The 23700-nt window shown below is 41.9% G+C and overlaps 2 protein-coding genes across 3 annotated transcripts in view; one reads left to right on the top strand and one right to left on the bottom strand.

Annotated features, from left to right (window-relative positions):
• Positions 1-23215, top strand: part of LOC126983871 (uncharacterized) — a 39326-nt gene extending 16111 nt beyond the window's left edge. For both annotated transcript variants that reach the window (XM_050837024.1, XM_050837023.1), the window contains exons 4-11: positions 802-938; positions 4279-4488; positions 6138-6351; positions 7050-7201; positions 10208-10447; positions 10759-10865; positions 16098-16239; positions 17183-23215. In XM_050837024.1, the coding sequence (XP_050692981.1) occupies positions 802-938; positions 4279-4488; positions 6138-6351; positions 7050-7201; positions 10208-10447; positions 10759-10865; positions 16098-16239; positions 17183-17343 (1363 nt within the window). In that variant the 3' untranslated portion in view covers positions 17344-23215. The remainder of the gene's footprint in view (positions 1-801; positions 939-4278; positions 4489-6137; positions 6352-7049; positions 7202-10207; positions 10448-10758; positions 10866-16097; positions 16240-17182) is intronic.
• LOC126983825 (twitchin-like) overlaps positions 22752-23700 on the bottom strand; it is a 194813-nt gene continuing 193864 nt past the window's right edge. The window contains exon 111 of the mRNA XM_050836955.1: positions 22752-23661. The gene's annotated coding sequence lies outside the window, so the exon portion shown is untranslated. The remainder of the gene's footprint in view (positions 23662-23700) is intronic.

Genomic DNA, 23700 nt, shown 5'->3' with positions numbered 1-23700 from the left:
GAGTCTTTCCCACTCAGCTCGATGGGGGAGAAAAGGAAGTAATTAGACTTGACTTTTAAAATAAACTACACTCAATCACGTCGGGTGAGAAACTGAAGAAATTTTTGGGTAGCGCGGGAGCTTGTGATGGGGTAGGACGTGAGGCTATTTTTTCTGTATACAATGTACCTACCGTCCGGTCAATCTACCGCACCTTTAAACTCTAATGAATGGTAATTGAAAAAAGAAGACAATAATATAATTAAGCTGGCCTGGGTTAACTTACAAATTTACACTGAATAACCTTGGAGGTCCGCTCACAAGGTGATGAGAAAATTGATTACATTCTGATGATTGATTAAATGATAGGCTACTCCTGACCATAGCTGGGCGTCATCGCGATAAGTTATCGCGATACTTTATCGCTGATAACAAAATCGGGTTATCGGCCATCCGCTACTTATTTAAATATATATCAGTATCTTCGTTACTTTTGTAACCAAACTAGCGATAATCGCTACTATTTTTCTGCCTCTCAGAATGTGTTAGAAAGCGTGAGTTAAGAGGAAGGGAAGTATTGAACTAAAAAAAACTTGGGAACTATTAAGCGTGTAATAACGCTGGGGGAGAGCATTAATTTAATAAACACTCACTTGGTAAGCAAAATTTAATAACCATGAAACAATTTTACTAAAGACACAGCCGAAAGCATTGATGTTACGGACACGTGTTTACACGGTTTCTGGAGGAACGGGAGGTAGCGGCACAGGACAGTATTGCCGTTTCCAAGCACTACAAAGTAATATCTGTTCTCCAACACAGCTTCACTGGGGAATGTGACCACCCAGAGGCCATGGTGAGGTCATGTCAAGAGCCAGGCAGTCAGTTCCTCATCGACAGCCAGACGTTTACCATCCGATACGTGAAGTGTGAGGGAGTGGGCCACTCCTTCGATGCCTGTAAGTGGTGAGGAATGGGGTAGATGGGGAGAAAGGAGAAGTGCTATGGTGAAGGATGGGTGGGTAGTAGTATTAATGTGAGGATAAGAAAAAAGAGAATGCTGTAAGATGATTGGGAAGTGTGTGGTTAGTTGGTGACTAGGGAGAGTGGTGGTGGGGGATGGCTTGGAAAGTGGAGTTATTAGAAGGATGGAGAAGTGAGAGGATGGAGGATATGGTGTGGGTTGTTTGCACTGATCTCTATTATAACTGGATTGGCTTTCTCTGTACTAGCCTGGTTAGAATCCTGAAGCCCGCAGCCGCCATCTTAAGATTCCCTAGGGCCGAGGCATATATGTAAAAAAATTGGCATTAACGCTCGGTGAGTGGCAGTAGCTCGTGGTAAAACACTTCATTACAAAGTTATTCATTTATTGAATTTTTCTATCCCCTAGCTACTAGCTTTTTATTGGTTTATGGAGAAAAAAAAACATTCGTTACCTAGTCTCCATATTTTGCACAAAACAACTCTTTTCCGTGTTATTTGACTGTTACATCCTCTGTATAGCATGTTTGCTTTTCTCGTAAAAAGAGAAGATGGCGCCACTATAAACATTTGCCTGTGCCATGACAGGCTGGGGCCAACTACCATCCAGGCCCCTCAAGCAAGCCTACTGGCGCTATAGGCGTAGACGTAAAGAAAAAAAAAAAATTATGTTGACTGCATTATATTCGTCATTTACACAAAAACTTCAACTTGGCCAACACTGTGATTCTTTCATTCAACATAGTCTCAACTGCAGTTCTCATAAGGGTGTTGTAGATTTAGCTCTATCTGGTAACTGCTAGCCAGGGTGGTTGTATGGATGTATTAGGCTCAGCATTAAAAAGACCTTTGTAATTTCATTTGTTCCTCATACTTATTTGTAAAAAGGGTGATGTAGGCTGTGCATAGAACTTCAATAATAGGCTATCAATCACCAACTTATTGATGCTTGAACCCAATCAGTCGTGTTGGCCACATTGAAGTTTTTGTATAAATGACGAATATAATGCAGTTAACATAAATATTACAGTTTACAAGAAAAGCAAAAACAACGTACGTCACTTTGTGTATTAGAAGTTAATTAGTTGAGCTTGCTTTAATTAGTTACTCATCAAATTGATTTGTTTTCTGTTTAAATCTTAGATTTAGAATATGGATAATTCATTTAATGGGTAACCAAAAGAAATATATGAAAATAACATACATTTTTATGTTTTATTTCATGTAGACTAACATTTGTTATTTCACAATCCGCTGCAAAAGTAGTTTGCAAGAAAACACATATCATACATCCTATATAGAGGATGTAACAGTCAAATAAGGGGGAAAAATTTGTTTTGTGCGAAATATGGAGACTAGGTAACGAGGTTCTTTTTCTTTTCCATAAACCAATAAAAAGCTATTAGCTAGGGGATTGAAAAATTCAATAAATTAATAACTTCATAATGAAGTGTTTAATCACATGCTACTGCCACTCAGTGAGCGTTGATGCTGATTTCTTTACATATATGCCGCGGCCCTAGGGAATCTTAAGATGGCGGCTGCGGGCTTCAGGATTTGCACGGAGTCAACCAATCCAGTTATATTAGAGATCAGTGGTTGTTTGGTTGATGGGGGTTTGGGTGAAAGTGTAGTGCGGCGACTGTGCCTGATGAATGAGCCTCCCAGAACCCACTTAGCCAGTGGGGTACCTCTTTGGCTGACTCGGTAAGGAGTGGCTCTGCCGTCACATTGGTCGTGGGTTCAATCCCGGGCAGCCAGGGAATACCCTCTCCTAGTTGTGATTAATTTCTCGTGTGTTTCAATACACGCAGAGGACGTGTGGGACCGAGAGAGTAATAGAAAAAGATAATAGAAAATCTCTTCATTAAAAAAGTAAAAGAGAAGGGGGCATTGGAGGACATGGGAAATGTTTTGAATAGAAGAGTGAAATGAGTAGTCAAGTTGAGTAAGGAAGAGATGGGATACTGAATTTACCTAGTTGTAGTTGACAGGATTTGAGTCATGAATGTATTTTCTTCCCCTCATACTCATAAGCCTATAAATGCTACTTTCATGAACCACGTACCTCTGATTTTTTTTCCCATGCTCTTCCGTAACTTCATAGTTAGCACACCCAGCCATAAATCCATGGGCCTATGTTTAAACAGTGGTGGGCACCATTAACCGAAAAGTTAGCTTCGCTAACTGGTAATCCACTAACTAAAATATTAGCTTCGCATACGCTAAACCGCTAAACTAATAAAGAAATTAGTGGAAGCTAACGCTAACCGCTAATTTTTTATATGGATTTAGCTTTGGTTTAGTATTTTGGCTCTAAAACCCTTAAAAACAGACCTAGTGACCCAAAATTTCAATATGTTTTAGCTTAGACATAGAGCTTTCCAGAAAGGTATAGCATACCAAAATCAGATAATGATAAGGTGTACACAAATAAAGAAATTAAATTGAACATACACCTTATTTATGCCTTATGTTATATATGAATTTGTTAAAACAGTGCAGAAAGACAAAATCTGATATCCAAATATATCCAAAAGTGGAAACCCTGGAATCATTGCTCCATGTGGCTCAACTGCTACTGTCTGCCCACAACGGATAAGAACAAACCTGTATCCAGTGTAGTCACTTTTTAATTTATTTATTATTGTTTTTTATGTACTGCCTATAGTACTGGTAGGCTTTCATGATGGGGCCTGTTGGTTGGACCCACTCCATTAGTGGCACAGGCAAGTGATATATAGTAGCACCATTCTTTGTTTGGCTATTGCTATCCCCCAGAGCTCTGCTCAGTCCTCTTGAGAGAGTTTCACAAGAGTCCAGGTTGATAGATGTTCATGAAGACAGCATGTGGGTTATTTTCAGCCACTCGGCAATGACTGAAATTTGTCACCATGAAGTGGTGGACAGGACTTGAAGCTGAGTTAACGGTTCCTTACCCAGTGCAGGCAAGGGCCAATGAAACCAAGATGAGCACCGAGGCCATACACAGCTATAGTGTGTAACCCAAAATTTACCTGTTTAGCATAGCACTGATAGGCTTTTTAGATGGATGCAGGTACTTGACCCCAGCCCTTAGTAGTACTGTCAAGTATTTATTTATAGTGGTGCTGTTCCTGCTTGACTCATGCTAACCCCCTCAGCCCCTTTTGATCCTTTTGTAAGCTTTGCTGATGACAGAGTTGATAGGTGATCATTAGGACAGGTTGTGGGTTGTCTTTGACCACTCGACAATGGATGAAAATTGCCAGTTGGTAGCAGTGAGTGAGTGAGAGAGAGAGAGAGACTATAGCCTTTCCCTTTCTTCCAATACAGACCGGGAATACACATGCCTTGGTGACTGGTATGTGGGGCGGAATCATTACTTCATGGCAGCTAATGCCAAGGAGTCACGACGAGAGGAACGTTACCGCTGCTTCATACGGGACCGTGAGGATGACCTGTACATGGGTGTGTCCCTTACCCCAGAGTGTTCAGTGCTCAAGACACCCCAAAGCAGCCCCCTCAGGTTCAGATTTAGTTATGGTAAGTTTTAAAGTTTAGCATAAGAAACATATTCAAGCTGAATCTCTCCTTAAGTGACTGTAAAACTAGAAAGAAGACATTTTCAAAAGATAAAACCAGATCCAAGTAGATTTTTTTCTAACAAAAATTCAAAGAAAAATTTGTCACCAAACTTTATCTTATTTTTCGTATAAGAAATGCAAGAACTAATTATGTGCCACGATGAAAAAAAAAAAATGTATCCGTCGTCGCCAGACTTAATTTCAAAATAGTCGGTTGAAAAATAGTTGAGATTTTGTAAAGAATGTTCATGTCATTGGGCACTTTCGGCTTGTATTATATTTTTATCCTCGTGAACTATGTCCACCCCCACATGACAGGGTTACCCATAAGAAGCTCAGGAATGGTCATTGCCATAAGCCTATGGAGATGCGGCCACCCCCAGCCCCGCAGCAGCTTGCGCAGGACCCCCGATTCTTGCCAAGTATTTGGGGGAATTCTTTAAAGTCTGACACCAGAACAAGAAATGCAAAAATTTTGTAATATTTGGGGTTAATTCTTGTTCGTTCTAAGGTAATTCTTGACCGCCAGATGACAGCTCTAGTCTCAGTCCGCATTGTAAACTCTAGCATCCGTGCGCTCGTGTCATGTTTTCAGCACTACAGTGAGAGTTCTTTGTGCTTTAACAATGTCCCCCAGAGAGATGGTAAAAAGGGATGGTGCTGCAAAGAAGAAAACAGGAACGGTGGATACTATGCTTGCAACAGGAACGGGGGGCGAGCCTCGGCATCTTGTATGCCCTCCTGGATGTGGCTGACTCCCATTCACCCTCCATCTCGGAAGATACGTTGAGTTAGCTTCATGTTGGTCATCCAACGTAGTTTTGGTGCCTTGAGAATAGGGAAACTGCGGCTGCTAAACCCCGGGGCGAAGCCTACCCCTTGAGTGTAGCTAGCGGTTGCGGGAATTTCCGTAACAACCGTAACACATTGATTTGTGTTTCATATTATTTATCATCGCTATTTGTTGGTAAAATAATTAATTCTGTAAAAAATAACATGTAAAATGATTTTTATAATTTTTTTTGGCATATGGAATGCATTAATGGGATTTACATTAATTTCATTGGGGAAATTCGTTTTGGTTTAAGAGTGTTTTGGTGTGCGAGCAATATTCCAGGACGAATTAAACTTGCAAACCGAGGTTTGACTAATTTTGAGCCTCCTTTTTTGTACAGAAATATTATGTTTAAATAAAAAAGTGAGAAAGAGAGAGAGAGAGAGAGAGAGAGAGAGAGAGAGAGAGAGAGAGAGAGAGAGAGAGAGAGAGAGAGAGATTTATATAGAAAATCAGACCACACAGACCCCATGGTCCAGACTAGGTAGCCTGTAGAGAGAGAGAGAGAGAGAGAGAGAGAGAGAGAGAGAGAGAGAGAGAGAGAGAGAGAGAGAGAGAGAGAGAATGAATAAACATGGTATTAATATTCAGAAAGAGAACATGAATGAAGAAGGCATGAGGTAATAAATAGAAATGATAATGACATGTAAGTTCAGAAAAAGGGAATACAAATAAAGAGCTTGAGGTAATGAGTAGAAATGATAATGACATGTAGGTTTAAAGACTTCAAAATTCCAACAGTATGAAATATAACAGCCTCATACAACCCACAGCAAAACATGAAGTCATAACACCCGGCTGCTACCTGCCACGCAACCTGACCGGGAAGTGGCAGTCGACAGGACTCGGAGAAGCTCAGATAGTGATTAATGCCACACACATCAGAGAGACCACCTGGCGGGGTTATGCAGCTAAGACCACCTCGTATGCCTGCCTGGAGCAACGTGGCAACCGCTACCTCATGGCCAAGCTCAGTGTGGAGGGCTGGTAGGTGCTGCAGGGGTGTGGAGGAATGATGGGTGCTGATATTAATGGAGAGTTATCAAAAGGGTGTGAAAGGGTAGAGGTTGATTGGGAGGGCTGGATGGGTGTGAGTGAGGGTAAAGAATGATGGGTACAGGGGAAGGATGGAGAGGTGTGTAAGGAGGAACTGTCATGGAGAGGAATGGAAGGGTGTGTGAGTCTTGGTTAGTGGGAAGAAGGGAAGGATGAGGGGATGCGTGAAGGTTAAGGGTCATGGGGAGGGTTGTGAGAAGGTGATGGTTAAAGGGAGGGGTGGAGGAGAGTGTGGGGGTGAGGGTTAGTGGTTGGGGTGGAGTGTGTGAGTGATGATTAGTGGTGGAGGGGACTTAAGAGAGAAAGTGATGGTTAGGGTGGAAAGGTGGAGGAGTGTGCAAGGATGACTGGATGATTGCTGGTGAAGAAGGAAAATTAAAGCTCAGAATGCATGTGTCACTTAATGTTTTCTGTGAAGTAGTATACAAAGTAGACATATATAAAAAGGAAGAGTAATGATAATGGGTCTGGTAATTTGATAAAGTATGACATTAAGGAGAATGAGAGCAGAGTGCATGTATGTATGTAGCTTTGTTTTCTATGAAGCCATGTACAGCAGGATCTTTTCAACAGTGTAGCCATTAGATCATCACACTCTTTGTAAAACTCTTTACCCTTTACCACTACAGCCAGACAGAGTATGTGTGTTGGGAGCTGGTTCCTCGTCACCACAACATCATCCGTTACCGCCTCAGCTGGGCACTCATCTACAGTGACTTCCAGGTGTGTGACTACGCCAACTTCAGGAGTGGCCGTGAATGGAAGTACGACACATTGATTGGTAAGCTGATTACTGAATGGATTTGATTATTTGATTGGGTAATATGCTTTTTGCTTGATTGGTACTTAGGATGGGAAGGGGGCCTGCATGGAGACTTGCCCAGAGGAATCCCAGGGTTAAGCATTGTAGGGTGAGCGAAGCGACGCTCCCCCAGGCATGTGCCCCTATTAATTTATTAGTTCTGTGAATTATTTTATGATTGATTGGCCAATTTGCCCTTTGATGGGTTGATTGGTTGTGTGATTTACTGTCTGATTGATTGGAAAATTTTCTGTTTGATGGCTTGATTGGTTGTGTGAATTACTGCTTGAATGGTTGGACAATTTCCTGTTTGATGGGTTGATTGACTGTATGAATTACTGTTCAATTGGTTGGTTGTGTGACTGACTACTTGATTGATTGGGTGGATGACTTACTTTCAAGTTCATTGACTGATTGATTGTCAAAAATATAGATGGAAAACAGTGAAGGATAAGAGACATGAATTAGAAAGGAAAAATGGATAGAAAAGTCAACACATCCCCTAGGTAACTCTGAAACTAAACAAAACTTACACCTGCACACCCCATAACCTTAACCAACTCTCACACCCACACCTCATAACCTCCCACCAGTCTGACTACAGCTGGAATGAAATTTAATTCAAAGAAGTGTCATGTGTTTGAAATGAGGGAGATTAAGAACAGGCCTACATTGAATTACTAACTACATTACCCTCTCGAGTTTCGTGCTTGCTTCATTCCAAAGGTATGGCGCTAAACTCGAGGATCGCGAAACTCGAGGTATTGAAATCCATATAAAAGCGCATATTGGTTCCGACCCGTGGAAAATAATGACTTTTGCTGACTTTACTCCTTTGTTATTACAATTTTTTCGACTTTACTCCCTTGTTTTCTCAAAATACGTACCTTGTTAATAGGCAGAAAATGGGAAGTAAGAACAGTTCGTTTTTAAGCTCCAGTTGAAGGCGGCTGCCTTACAATTGGCTGGCAGTTCTGAATACACGGTTGTGATCCACGTGGTGTCGTCTGCTAAAGTAAGGGTGGTCACTCACGGTCATCGGCCTTGGGACAGTTGGACAAACCTATATTTTTCTGATAGTTTTCAGTGTGTTATAAAATAATCTGCTAACTCTTTCTGTTAAAAATCATGAAATCACTAATATCATGATTGACTTTTCAATGCCTATTGAACGTAAACTGCTGCTGCCGCCGCAAAATAGCTCGCAGAGAGGTTCAACTTGTTTACTGTTTCCATATTTCCCTCATCCCTCACCGCTCACAAAGATCACAAGCGGACAGACTAGAACCGAACCAGGCAAATTAATACTTTTAATGCGGTGTATTTTCACAGCGCACATGCGTGGTGGACAGCAGAATGACTAATTTCATTGGGGAGATATTTCTTGCAACACCGGCCAGTGTAGTGGACCTTCTTCTTCTTTTGACCTGTAACGCTTTGTATCACTTCTTAGATCCTCCTTCTCTGCACTTATACTTCACAACATGCACTTAGGGCCACTTTCACAGTCATTTTGTTAGTTTTGATCGTTACCATTGGCGGCAGTCACCACTATAGTATTTCTACATGAAACTGGCCGATCAGGTAGTGGCGGCTGCGGGGTTAGCCTAGCCCCGCACTTACCACACTCTCAACACCTCTCGCTTTGTCTGCAGCCGCCACTACCCCATTGGCCAGTTTCACATGAAATACTAAGCGGCGATCGCCGCCATTGATAATGATCAAAACGAACAAAGTGACTGTGAAAGCGGTCCTTAGTTACTTAACAGTGCGTACTTATACACTTCACCCTGAACTTAGGTGTATTTCTGTCTTTTTCTTTCCCTGAGTTTGCTTTTCTATGCCCTTTTGCTATTTTCACTATTACTTTTCACCGTCACTGTCATGCTTTACAGGTCTAAAGAAGAAGAAGAAGAAGAAAAAGAAAACAACATTGGGAGATCTACAATTTTCATAGACTTGATAAAAAGATTTTTGGACTGTGGTTCCACAGCACGGGGTGTTCTCTTATCTTGTTAATCAAGTAGTAAGCAAAGCAGCTCTGCCAGTCCATTTTACGAATCTCTTGGTGGGCCATCTTCCACTGCTCCTCACTCCTCAGCCACTGCCGTCGTCTGTTTGTTTACATGCAACCGTTCGGTACCATACCCACGTACCCATGCTCGTACACACAACCGTTTTCCATTCATAAGGACAACCAATAACTCGCTCCCGGTTGGGCATACGGGCAACTGCGGTTGCCCATAGCCCCAATGGCTGGACACCGCCTTTTAAGGCAGCATGCATGACACCGACGGTAGGTAGACGTGACCCGTACATGTCAAAGCACCGTGAAACTTGTGGCGGTAATGCGCGAAACTCGTGATGGTAAAAATTTAGGACTAAGCGCTAAACTCAAGGATCACGAAACTCGGATAGCGGGAAACTCGAAAGGGTACTGTAGTTATAAAAATAATACAGAAAGCCAATGAAGAAAAGAGACTTAGAAATGATAATACAAGACACACAATGTCAAAGAAAAATATATTGGCCTAAGACTACAGACATTCTGTCATGAAGACCACCTATCAAGCTGGACTTTAAATTCTTGCTAAAGAGGATCAAAGATGAACTCCGAGGGACACCATGACCCAAGCAAGATGGCACCAATATAAACACTTGCCTGTGCCATAATGCACTAGGGCAGATCCCATGAAGAAAGCCTACGAATAAGCGAATCACATGAACAGTGAGGCCGTGAACGGCGGGGGGCTTCTGTATGTGTATATATATATATATATATATATATATATATATATATATATATATATATATATATATATATATATATATATATATATATATATATTGGCAATATTTCAGATTATGGAATTGAAGAAGTACAATATTTACATAGAACTTACCAGCTTGATGACCCAAAGATAACTCTTGGTCATGACCCTAGGGTTGGGAGCCACTGCCTGAGACTGTCACCTGATTTTACAGCGGACTCTCCAGCACCTGTCTCGTGTCCCATTGGTGGCCGCTTTGCATTCCATCAGGAGGGAGGGTCCCCCCTGCTGCCCCGGGTGATGGGGGGCATCACCACATCACCCCTGGACTCCTACCCATGCCTCACCCATCACGCTGTCATGTCCATCTGTGGAAGTGACCGAAAGTGGATTGAGATTGACTTGGACTTCTGTGTCTCTCTAAACAAGGATGGACATCCAGTTGACTTTAATAGTGAGTTGTGTTATACAAAAGGGGGATGAGTTAAACATGTTTCTCCCAATGCTCACCTACTGGATATTAATAGGAGGTCTTTCACTTTTGTCATGGCTAAGGTTGTGCATCTGATAGTTTTATTTATTTATTTATTTTTTTTTTATGGTGCTGTTAGGTCTTAACTTGTATACTCCACTAGGGCTATTAGTTGTCATTGGAACACTTTTGAATTGATAGAAGCACAGTTACTCCATTAATAAGCTGTCCTGTCATGTGGTTATTACTAGTCATTGCAGTCCCTTTCTTACCTACTCTCACTTCCTGTGCAGGTGTGATAGATTATCGCCTGCAGTGTGTCGGCTTCTGGCAGGAGAACCTGTTGTCCTACCTGGTGACTCTTGACCCTTCTGATTCTGTGTCCAGGTTCAGGTGCTGGGTAGGTATTGGGTTTTTGTTATGTATCCCTTTGTTATGTATCCCTTGAGCTGCCTCCTCTACTGTAAAAAACACTGATACTTAGGAATGGCTATGGAGTATGATGGAAAGACATCATTACCTTCTGACTGGCTTTTGGCAAACATTAATCCTTTGTGTTTAAGACAGGTGACTGGACTGACCCAGCCAATCATCACCCCATCTCACCAACATTGAATCCATGTAAAATTTTTGAACACATAATATATAAACATGTAATGAATCACCTTGACACAAACAGCATCCTTACTGATGCACAACACAGCTTTCGACCTAAGTGCTCAAGTGAATCGCAACTCATTACTACATTTCATGGCATTACAAGGCTACTTGACTGATGTGATATTAAACAAGTTGACACTATCAATTATTAATTATTAATTAAGTTGACACTATCGTTTTAGATTTTACCAAAGCCTTCGACAAAGTCCCGCACAAATGACTGACTAAAATTGAAATACTACTGTATTTCAGGACCTATTCTTCACTGAATCACTGCATTTCTTACTAACGGGACTCAAAGTGTTCTTCTTGAAGGACCTTCATCAGACATTGTCCCTGTTTCTTCAGGTGTCCCACAAGGCACTGTCCCAGGTCCCCTTCTTTTCCTCCTGTACCTTAATGATTTTCCACTCTCAGTACCTAACTCTTCCAGTAGACTATTTCCTGATGACAGTTTACTGTTTAGAGCAGTAAAGACTAATGACTGTGCAGACTACTACAAAAAGTCCTGGACACTCTCCACCTGTGGGAGCGCACCTGGCAGATGCATTTCCACCCTGACAGTTGCAAGCTGTTAAGATTCACGAGAGCTCACAACCCATCACATTTACACTCTTCATACTACAGACCTTGAATCTGCACACACACAAGTATCTTGGGTGTCCACCTTTCCACTAACTTAAAATTCAATACTCACATAAACCATATTAGTGCCACAGCCAATCGAACACTGGGGTTTCTAGATCTGGATCTGGATACATGATGCGCAGGGCACCTGTACAGGTGCATAAATCGCACCTCCCTCCTGAGGAGGAATCTTCACAACTGTACAGCTGACATAAAACACATAGCGTATAACACACTTGTGAGACCAACACTGGAATACTGCTCCATGGTGTGGGATCCTTATACACACATAAACATTGATAGGCTAGTGCAAATCAACACCATGGTGGCTAGGTTCATTGCAAACAATTACACTTGAATGGCTGGCATCACAACAGGGATCAAACAACAGATAAACATGGAACCTCTTCACTTATGCAGACAAACACACAGACTTACACTTATGTACAAGATCACAAACACTCACATTGACATTGATCCACGTACGTACTTACACAGCGCAAGCAGTCATTGTACTCTTAACACACACAGCCAAAAATACCAAACATATCACAGAAACACTGATGCATACAAGCACCCATACTTTCCACACACCATACGTGCCTGGAACAGCCTTCCTCAACAGATTTTAAACTTTTTTTTATTTTTTATTTATTTATTTTTTTTTTTTACATCTAAGGAGACAGTTCAAGGGTGCAAAGAAAAAAAGAAAAAAAAAAGCCCGCTACTCACTGCTCCTGAACAGAGGTCAAAGGAGTGTCCAAAAAGAGAGGTCAATTTCGGGAGGAGAGGTGTCCTGACACCCTCCTCTTTAAAGAGTTCAAGTCGTAGGCAGGAGGAAATACAGATGAAGGAAGATTGTTCCAGAGTTTACCAGCATGAGGGATGGAAGAGTGAAGATGCTGGTTGACTCCTGCATAAGGGGTCTGGACAGTATAGGGATGAGAATGAGTAGAAAGTCGTGTGCAGCGGGGCCGCGGGAGAAGGGGAGGCATGCAGTTAGCAAGTTCAGAAGCGCAGTCAGCATGAAAATATCGATAGAAGATAGAAAGAGAGGCAACATGGCGGCGGAATTTGAGAGGTAGAAGACTATCAGTATTAGGAGGAGAGCTGATGAGACAAAGAGCCTTTGACTCCACTCTGTCAAGGAGAGCAGTGTGAGTGGACCCCCCCACACACATGAGATACATTCTCCATACGAGGGCGGACAAGGCCCCTGTAAATGGATAGCAACTGTGCGGGGGAGAAGAACTGGTGGAGACGGTACAGAACGCCCAGCCTCGAGGAAGCTGATTTAGTAAGAGATGAGATATGAAGTTTCCAGTTGAGATTTTGAGTTAAGGATAGACCGAGGATGTTTAGTGTTGAGGAAGGTGATAGCTGAGTGTTGTCAAAGAATAGGGGATAGTTGTTTGGAAGATTGTGTCGAGTGGATAGGTGGAGAAACTGTGTTTTTGAGGCGTTGAAGGACACCAGGTTCCTCTTGCCCCAATCGGAAATAATAGTAAGGTCAGAGGCTAAGCGTTCTGTTGCCTCCAGCCTTGAATCGTTAAGTTCCTGTAGGGTGGGTCTTCTATTAAAAGAAGTTGAGTAATGCAGAGTGGAGTCATCGGCGTAAGAATGGATAGGACAGTTCGTTTTGGAAAGAAGAAGATCAAGGAACAACAGAAAGAGAGTGGGAGATCGGACAGAACCCTGTGGGACACCACTGTTAATAGGTTTAGGGGAAGAACAGTGACCGTCTACCACGGCAGAAATAGAATGGTCAGAAAGGAAACTGGAGATAAAGGTACAGAGAGAAGGATAGAAACCGTAGGAGGGTAGTTTGGAAAGCAAAGATTTGTGCCAGACCCTATCAAAAGCTTTTGTTATGTCCAGTGCAATAGCAAAGGTTTCACCGAAACGGCTAAGAGAGGATGACCAAGAGTCAATTAGAAAGGCAAGGAGATCACCAGTGGAACGCCCCTTGCGGAACCCATACTGGCGATCAGATAGAAGGTCAGAAGTGGAAAGGTGCTTTTGAATCTTCCAGTTAAGGATTTATTCAAAAGCTTTAGATAGACAAGAAAGTAAAGCTATAGGACGGTAGTTTGAGGGATTGGAGCGGTCACCCTTCTTAGGCACAGGCTGTATGAAGGCATACCTCCAGCAGGAAGGAAAGGTAGATGTTGACAGGCAGATGCGAAAGAGTTTGACCAGGCAGGGTGACAGCACGGAGGCACAGTTTTTAAGGACGATAGGAGGCACTCCATCAGGTCCATAAGCCTTCTGAGGATTGAGGCCAGAGAGGGCATAGAAAACATCATTTTGAAGAATCTTTATAACAGGCATAAAAGAGTCAGAGGGGGGATGAGTAGGAGGAATATGCCCAGAATCTTCCAGAGTGGAGTTTTTTGAAAAAGTTTGAGAGAAGAGTTCAGCCTTAGAGATAGATGAGACGGCAGTGTTGCTGTCAGGACTGAGGCGTGGAGGGAAAAATGAAGAAGTAAAGTTGGAGGAGATGTTTTTGGCTAGATGCCAGAAGTCACGGGAAGAGTTAGAGAAAGCAAGGTTTTGGCATTTTCTATTAATGAAAGAGTTTTTGGTTATTCGGAGAATGGATTTGGCACGATTCCGGGCAGAAATGTAAAGTTCATAGTTAGCATTAGTTTGAAGGCTGTGGTACCTTTTGTGAGCTGCCTCTCTATCACTAACAGCACGAGAACAAGCGTGATTAAACCAAGGCTTTTGAGCGTGAGGAGTAGAGAAAGTACGTGGAATGTATGCCTCCATTCCAGAGACAATCACCTCTGTGATGCGCTGAGCACACACAGAGGGGTCTCTATCCTGGAAGCAATAATCATTCCACGGGAAATCGGAAAAGTACATCCTCAGGTCGTCCCACCGAGCTGAAGCAAAATGCCAGAAGCATCGCCTCTTCGGTGGGTCCAGAGGGTGTACAGGACAGGATGCAGAAATAAGAGTGTGATCGGAGGAGCCCAACGGAAAGAACAGTTTGACAGAATAAGCAGAAGGGTTTGAGGTAAGGAAGAGGTCTAGAATGTTGGGCCTGTCTCCAAGACGGTCGGGAATACGTGTAGGGTGCTGGACCAACTGCTCTAGGTCGTTGAGGATAGCAAAGTTGTAGGCTTGTTCACCAGGCTGGTCAATGAAAGAGGATGAAAGCCAAAGCTGGTGGTGAACATTGAAATCTCCTAGGATGGAGATTTCAGCGAAGGGAGAGTGGGTCAAGATGTGCTCCACTTTAGAATTCAAATAGTCAGAGAATTTTACATAGTTAGTAGAGTTAGGTGAGAGGTACACAGCACGCACAGATGTATTTAGTAATAGAATGACAATGAAGTCTTAGCCAGATGGTGGAAAATTCTGAAGAATCAAGGTTGTGGGTGCGAGAGCAAGTGATGTCGTTGCGCACGTAGGCGCAACATCCAGCTTTGGATTGAAATTTAGGATAGAGATAGTAGGAGGGAACAGAGTAGAGATTGCTGTCAGTAGCCTCAGAAACCTGTGTTTCGGTGAGGAAGAGAAGGTGAGGTTTAGAGGAAGAGAGATGGTGTTCCACAATGAAAATTAGGACGAAGACCGCGAATGTTGCAGAAATTGAGAAGAAAGAGGTTCGAGGAGTTATCAAGACACCTCTCGGGTCGGCAGCCAGAAGGGGAGTCCTCCCTGGGGGAATTTGTGGTCCCCCCCCCCAGGCGGGGACTCCGAGGCATGATGTAGGTGTGCCATTTTGAAATTTGAATTTTGGGAAAAGGTGTATTTGTTGTGTGAATGTAGTGTGGTGTGGATAGAGAGAGGATCTGTCTTTAGAGAGCATGCTGAACTACTCTCTGGTGTTGGTGAGACAATAGGGAAACGGTTAGGGAGGACATGGGAAGGGTCTTTGGAGGGCTTCAGCTCCCTTCTCACCTCCCATATATACCTCACCGGGAGTGGCTTGCGCCCGTTCGGTAGGTGTCTTCCTACCTACTCCAGCGGTACAATAGACATTCAGAAAACAAACGCACTCACTTGTCACCACAACACACCCACACTAACAATTACACTTGATTCACTTCCCTCCCCTGCACACTTGGCTCCCCTTTACCCCCAGCAGCCAACACAAATATGCATGTTAAGTACCTCTGCAGGTGCCCTGCACATTACTTATCAAGACCAAGCAAAAATGAAGTGTAGGAGAGGTGTGGCATATTGAACACATACATGCACGCATAAAACCAACCTCACCAACAAGTGTACCAGAGAGTATAGGTAGACAAAATTTAGGTTATGCAGTTCAAGTGTAGAATAATGAACTGAATCATTGCTCCACCTCTCCTCAACACAAATCTCTCCCATGCAGGTGTACCAACGCATGAGTGATACACAGATCCGCCTCTCTCAGTCAGTTGGGGCTGCTTGTGGACTGCAGCAAACCTTTTTCTCCTCCAACTACACTGAGAGTGCTTCTGTGGCCCTCACCCTCGCCCTCAGTGAACGCCTGTGTGAGTACTTCTTATCTGTCATTCAAGGAAGTCATTCTGATGCTGTTGGTTACTCCGTGCATCCAGCTTTCCTGCTGTTTGAATGCTGCTCTTGTTGTGACTGTTTGTTGCACACAGAGTACATACATTCAGTAGAATCTCACCAATAATGATTTCCAAAATAACGTTTTTGACAATATCAGCATTAAAATAAATTATTTTTATTATTATTATTATTATTATTATTATTATTATTATTATTATTATAGGCCAAAAATGTCAGCCTCTCTGGAGAGTTCGTGGAACTATATACCCAGTAAGGGTCCCAGATGGGGGAACATTTGCTTAGGAAAGTGCAAGTCACCTTAGTAAAAACCTATTAACTCTGTTCTTAAATAATTGCAGGTTTTCAGCTTTAACAACATCATTTGGAAGCTGGTTCCACAAATATACCTAGATACAAAGGTTCCACAAAGATACCTAGTTTCTACAATAACTTTTGGATTTGTTAATTATATGCTGGAAGGAAGTGTATGGGCAGTAACAAGTCCTACAGTTACAGATATATACTCTGGGATGTTTACTCACTTGGCTGATCTTGAGTCACCTTTGATGTCTCTCACTGTAGTCTCAGTCTGAAGTGGCTCCTCATCCAAGTCACACCTCTCATACCACAGCTTCTCTCCATAACTGTAATACATGTTCTCCATAATAAATATTTTATTTTGTAAGTGACTGTGTCTCGGGGCACTTTCAAGAGCAAGTGAGCCTGTTGTTTCTCCTGTTCTTGGTGTCTCAGCATTTTGTTTGCTTTGAGTAGTTATTGTAAGGCAAAGGCCCAGGAAAAAATACCTGCATTTTTTATCAGTAAATTCAGTGTACCTGTGCTTGGGACATAGTGTGATAAGTTTAGGTGGTGCTTTCCGGTCTATGAGTGTTCTAATGGGGATTTTGTGCTTTACAGATGACTACTGCCCCATGTATTATGACAATGGCAAGGACCCATGGCAAGAGCAAGACCAAGCCCTCACCATCTTCAGGTTTTCTAGTCATGCACAGAGTTCCTCAAGCATCACCAACACTGTCACTATACTCCTGCCTGTCTTGATGTTCCTAGGAGGGTGAGATAAGCTCCTCCATTCCCTACAATCCTCTCTCTGTGGCTGTGATCTCAGGGTATTCTTACTGGAGGTGCTGCTGGAATTATTTTTCACGTATTACTATGGCAAGGAGTGAGCGAGGAAGTGATAAGTATCATTGAGTGCTTAGTTGTTTACTTGAATGTGTTTATGTAGTGTTGGAGTGGTGATGGATTTACTGTAAATGTGGGGATGAGATAAATGAAAATAGTGATTGTTGGCAAAGTTATGGAAAGCATGAACAGTTATGTATGACTTTAGCTTAACCCTCTTGCACACTTGACACACATGTGCATCAAAATGTCTTCATGTGAAAGATGATGACACACAAGTGCGTCCAAAAACTTATTTAAATTCATAGAAAATAAAGTTTCTGGTGGAAGTGCATCAATTTTTGGTGCATCAAAGATGAGTATAAGTTTTACGAAAACAAGGAATTGGCAACTTTGTCCCTTCCATAGATAGGCTGAGTGAGTGATAAATGAGTCAGTATTTGCGCGTCAGGCAAGGTGTTCGCCTGCTGTCTCCGACTGTCCATTATCTGTGGAGAGTTTCCTGTATGTAGGATAACTCGTGCTGATTTAAGTTTTCCATCACTTTCTCGGGATCTAATTTATATTTTGGAACGAACCAATTGTGATGCCGATTTACTGATACTTTGTCAGTGCTAACTCTCATCAGAAAACTGATTCTGATATTGATACTCATCACTACCACCAAGTTATTGAATATACGCAGCTGCGGTGTATGCTCACAACTTTACCCTTACCATCAGCAGCACTATTCTACAAAATGCATTCACATAGTCATCACCCTCATCCCATGATGAAATACACACTCACATAGTCATTACTATCACCATGTGGTAAAATATATAATGAAATCACACATTCAGACAATCATATCAAAACCATTACATCTTACAAAGTTTCATGCAGTCATATCTCCTTTCTATCACTAGGAACACAACACTGTCTTTAGTATCAATACTATTTTTTCAACACCACCACACTATCTCGAATATGTTATAAAACAATATACAGTATCAGTGTCATGAAATATAAAATGGCACAAATGGCCAAAGATGTGAATTGGTTATGCCTAAATAACAAACTCTGTTTTTAACTGTACAATCCTCAGTGTGTCTTTCATGGACAACTGTGTGAGCAACCTTGCACATGACTTTCAGATCCAGTCAGTAGATGACACCAGACAAAGATGTGAATTAGTTACACCTGAATAACAAACTCAGTTTTCACGTTACAATCTTTATTAATTATGTCTTCAAGATTAATCCTGTTATGCTCCTCCATCTTGTTCACAGAAATGCCATATGACATATTCATAAGGTAAGAAGAGCCATGTAGTGTTCTTCAACACTTCTTTAAAGTCTGCTGCAGTGATGCACTGAAATGTGAATGGAGAAGTTTTGGATGGTAAAACAAAAATAAAGGTATCATCAGTATTATCTAAAGTGGCCAATACCAGCTCCGATACCAGTACTGTGAAGCTAATACCGCTGATATTAATACAGTAAACCGTCGATATAACGGACCCACTTAAATGGATTTCGGATATAACAAACAAGGTCAGAGGGTCAGTAATATACGTGGACCGACCGAGAATAGTTTTTGAACCAACTATGCTCAGTAACTACGAGTGTCTGTTAGCCACCTCGCCCTCCTCCCTTTATCTGCTGTCCCATCCTTTGGTTACTGTAAGTCTTTTTCAGCCCACCTGATGAAATATTTTCCTCCATGTGGTTGCCATTCAAATGAAGAATGTATTTACATGACAAGAAAGTCTTATGCATTAATCCAGGACGTAAATGTAATGGAAAATAGCCAAGTGTTAGGTAGGTTAGATTAGGTTAAGTTAAGTTAGGTTGTTTGAATTTATTTAGCATACAGTGAGGGGTGGTGGAAATACGCAGCGCAGGACGGGACAGGACAGCGGCGGGATGGCCCACTACTAGGGCTGGTGTTGCGAGAAATGCCTCCTCGCAGAAATAAGTCACTCTGCTGTCCACCATACATGCACACTGGGGGAATACACAGCAGGAAAACAATAATTTGCCTGGTGTTGATTTAGTCTGTCCACTTGTGATCTTTGTGAACAGCGAGTGAAATATAGAAACAGTAATTAATTTGAACCTCTCTCTGCAAGCTATTTCGCGGCAGTAGATGTACAACCAGCATTGAAAAGTCAATCATTTAATGATTTGTGACAGAAACAGTTAGCAGATTATTTCATAACCCCCAAAAACTACCCTCCCCAAAAAAGTTTCATCTGCCAGTGCAAGATAGGCGCACTTGTAAAATCTTACCCATACCCATTACAAAACGTCCCCCCTCAGGGCCCGACTGACCAACCTGGCAGCCTCAGTGCCTCACAGTCCATTGCCAAGTGTGCTGTGCGGCTATACAGACAACGTGCAGACAGCATACAATAGAAAAACTATATACCTACGTTTATTAGGTTCATCGGTATTATTATACGTATTTTTAAATTTCTGCCACTCATAACGGACTTTCACAATTAACGGACTAATTTCCCCCAATTAGTCTGTTATATCGAGGGTTTACTGTACTGTTACTGATGCATCAGTACTGCCTTGGTTAACTTTTTTTATCATAATTTTGGTGGAGGAGTTTTGTTATCAAAGCATTGTAAACTTGGCAGGTTGCTTTATCTCTCAATGGTGGATTGTTCAGTCAGTGTGATATTACTAAGCTACTTTTTTATTCTCATCTTGTGATTTCTATTTTACTTAATACCTACTCATAGTTGCTATTGGTCTAGTTTTATGGTTTGATTCTCAATTTTGGTCTAATATTCTTAGGCAATATTTTGATTACTTAAGCCTCATTTTTGTGGAATAGAAATGCATTTTGCCTTCCAAGATTTCAAGATACAGTTCTTCTAGTCTTTTATTGTGGATTTAGATGAGTCAGTGCTGGCAGCTAGAAGACTCTCAGCCAACTCATCTGTTCATCCATCCGTCCAAACCTAGTCTTTTGACAAGTAAACTAGTTACCCATTCATTGCACCCACTGGACTGGTGGATTGATGTTGATCTCAGGCACACTATTTACTTCAGTGTATATTTTATATGCATATCATAGTTCTTCCCTTTTTGTGATCTATGAAAAGGGTTAATATCTGCTTTGTGCAGACTGTAATCACATTAGTTTTGCATGCTTACTTTTAGTAATGGAAGTGTTTGGAGTGTTATTTATTTATCCAGTATTAATAGAGTAAGATATGAGAAAGTGTTAGGTATGGCTTACAATGTAATGGTTGTAATGCACAACTCTTGAGGAGTAAGATCTATTAGTTCTGATATTTTAGTTTTGTCTTTCATCTTTGAGTTGAAGGTCATGGTGATAAATGATTCTTCATGTAAAAGCCTCGCCAGATCATCATCTTTAGGTTCATTCAGTTTACATAGCATTACTCCAACTGTATTTTTTGTATTTTTGTGCATTTAACCCCTTCACTACGGCTGGTCCAAAACCGCGCTCCGCGCCGTATCCGAGATCACCACACGCACCAAATTTCAAATGTCGCTATTGAATATAACAAGTTTTCAGCCATAAACTCAACATAATCATCATGTATTATATATGAAAACATGCAGAATTAAATGGTGCACATAAAGAAACTCACTACAGCTGGGACAAAACAGTGCCCCGTGCTGTATCCGGGATCACCGCGCGCGCCAAATTTCAAATGTCGCTATTGAATATAACAAGTTTTCAGCAATAAACTCAACATAATCATCGTATATTATATATGAAAACATGCAGAATTAAATGGTACACATAAAGAAACTCACTACGGCTGGGCTAAAACAGTGCCCCGCGCCGTACAGTTATCGCCGCGCGTGCCAAATTTCAAATGTCGCTATTGAATATTATAAGTTTTCAGCCATAAACTCAACATAATCATCATGTATTATATATGAAAACATGAAGAATTTAATGTTGCACATAAAGAAACAAATTAATTGATAATTTTGAGATGTAAGCATAAATATAGAGATAAAATAACTCTTATATTGGGCTAAAGCGAGCCAGGACGCAGTATGTGTGTCCTCGGATATGGTACGGGGCACGCAAGGATGCAGTATATGCGTCCTTGGATATGGTACGGGGCACGCAAGGATGCAGTATACGCGTCCTTGTGTTGAAGGGGTTAAGTACATTGCTGTGCCATAGCAGGCATTATAATTCTCACTTTTATGTTTAATATTTAATTTGTATTTATTTGCACTGCCTTCAGGTTTGAGTGACCATTGTTATTACTAGCTTCATTCTTCTGTCCTAGGATCTCTCAAGTTGTGATGTGTACTGAGTAAAGGAGACCATTCACCTTTGCTCTCATGTTGGCTTTTCTGGTCCTGTACTGTAAGTATACCTCACCTTGATGCATGGCGACTTATTGATACCCTAAGGGGTTATAAGGTTTGAGTTGGTCAATTCTGAACCATCTGAGGCACTATTTACTATTAGTTTTGCAGCCAAGTCAATGTTGCAAAATTATTAAACAAGAAATTTTGCTGAGCATGATGAATCCCTAATTGAAGGAGTTAGGAGGATGAACCAATAAATGAAGTGCCTTCAAACATTCTTCACTGTCTGCCAATTTCACTTTTCTCTTAGTCAAGTTATAAGAAAATAAATCATCGTGCAACGGAAAATAACTTCAGTACCCTCCCCAGTTTCGTGATCCCCGAGTTTCGCGCTTGTCCTAAATTCTTACCATCCCGACTTTCGCGCATTATCATCCTGAGTTTCGCACTGCTTTGACATGAATGGGTCAGGTCTACCTACCATCGGCGTCAAGTGCGCTGCCTTTAAAGGTAGGGTCACACTGGCCGTTTTCCTCCAAACATTGGGGCTACAGTCAAGAGAGAGAGAGAGAGAGAGAGAGAGAGAGAGAGAGAGAGAGAGAGAGACTTACACGTCCTCTGCGTGTATCGAAACACGAGAAATTAATCAAGATCAGGGTATTCGCCGGCTGCCTGGGATTGAACCCGCGACCAGCGTGATGGGAGAGCCACTCCTTACTGAGTCGGCCAAAGAGGTACACCACTGGCTAAGTGGGTAATGGGAGGCTCGTTCATCAGGCATAGTCGCCGCACTACACTGGTAGTTCCCAATAATCCGATTTAGCTTTACCCAGTAGCACCTCTAACCTCATTGGTTATGATGCTGCCACTGCGCAAAGCAAATAGACATTCTGATGCATTTGATTTCATTTTTGCAGCTGAAGGTATTTTGTATAAATCATAACCATGACATTACCATTCTTGCTTTTTGGCATCCATGCATCCTTTTGGGCACTGTGGAATCTTACCAAACAATTGAGGATTGACAGTAACACAAAAAGTAATAAAATTCACATATATTTCTCGCGTAGAAGCCTTATACACGTTACAATGGCAATTTTCGTACAGTTAGCGTCTTGATCTACCTCTCCGTAGCCACCCACATCAGCCACAGCCCATGATTGGCTACTGGGGTGTATCCATCATGTTGATATTTGGCACATCAAGGTTACAAACATTGTAACTCCTAAATGGCTCTAGGGTCATAGCCTGGTATGGGTAGCAGCGGGAGGGCCTATGTGATTGGTGCTCAGGCTGACGAACGTACAACGACGAGAGAACATGGCGGGAAAGTTGTAAAGAGAGAGAGGCGATGAGACAGACAAAGAGTCATTCGTGGAGGTACACAATCCACCATCATATGAGTTGTGGTGCAATTCCAACTCATACAAGAGTGGGTTTTCTCCTCCTTCATTTGTTAGGGAATTGCAAAGGAAATCAGTGGATCAGTAGGGTCAGACAAAATGCTTGACTGGCAAGTAGGACTAAAAAAAATGAAGGCTTCAGGAAGATTTGAAAGAAGTAGTGTGCAAGGGTAAATGCTTAGTGTGTGTGCGTGTATGTGAACGAGATTCAAAACTGAATACGTACATCTAGTCACGTCATGTGCACAGAACTCTGATATGATGTTATGTCGTCTTTCTCTCCTCGGACACATTTTCCCATCCAACAGGTTTTCCTATCACTAGTAACTGTATTTATTATAGTAATGATGATAAATAATAATAATCTCATAGGAAATATACATGTAGCACAAAAGCGAACATGCACACAGTACTATAACACAATGAAAATGCTTTCTCGAGGGCCGCCTCAGCCAGTCCATGTATGCTGAAGGGCCATGGAGTTCGTTAGTCACGTAATCTCGTGGTTCGCGAGACTCACGCAACAGGGGGGGCCTTGTGGTCCAATCTGTGAAAAGCATTTAAACAGGAATTAGAAGAAAACATC

Source organism: Eriocheir sinensis, chromosome 55 (assembly GCF_024679095.1).
Source record: "Eriocheir sinensis breed Jianghai 21 chromosome 55, ASM2467909v1, whole genome shotgun sequence".
Taxonomy (NCBI): Eukaryota; Metazoa; Arthropoda; class Malacostraca; order Decapoda; family Varunidae; genus Eriocheir; species Eriocheir sinensis.
Note: the sequence above shows the minus strand (reverse complement) of the source record. Positions and strands in the feature narration are given on the sequence as shown.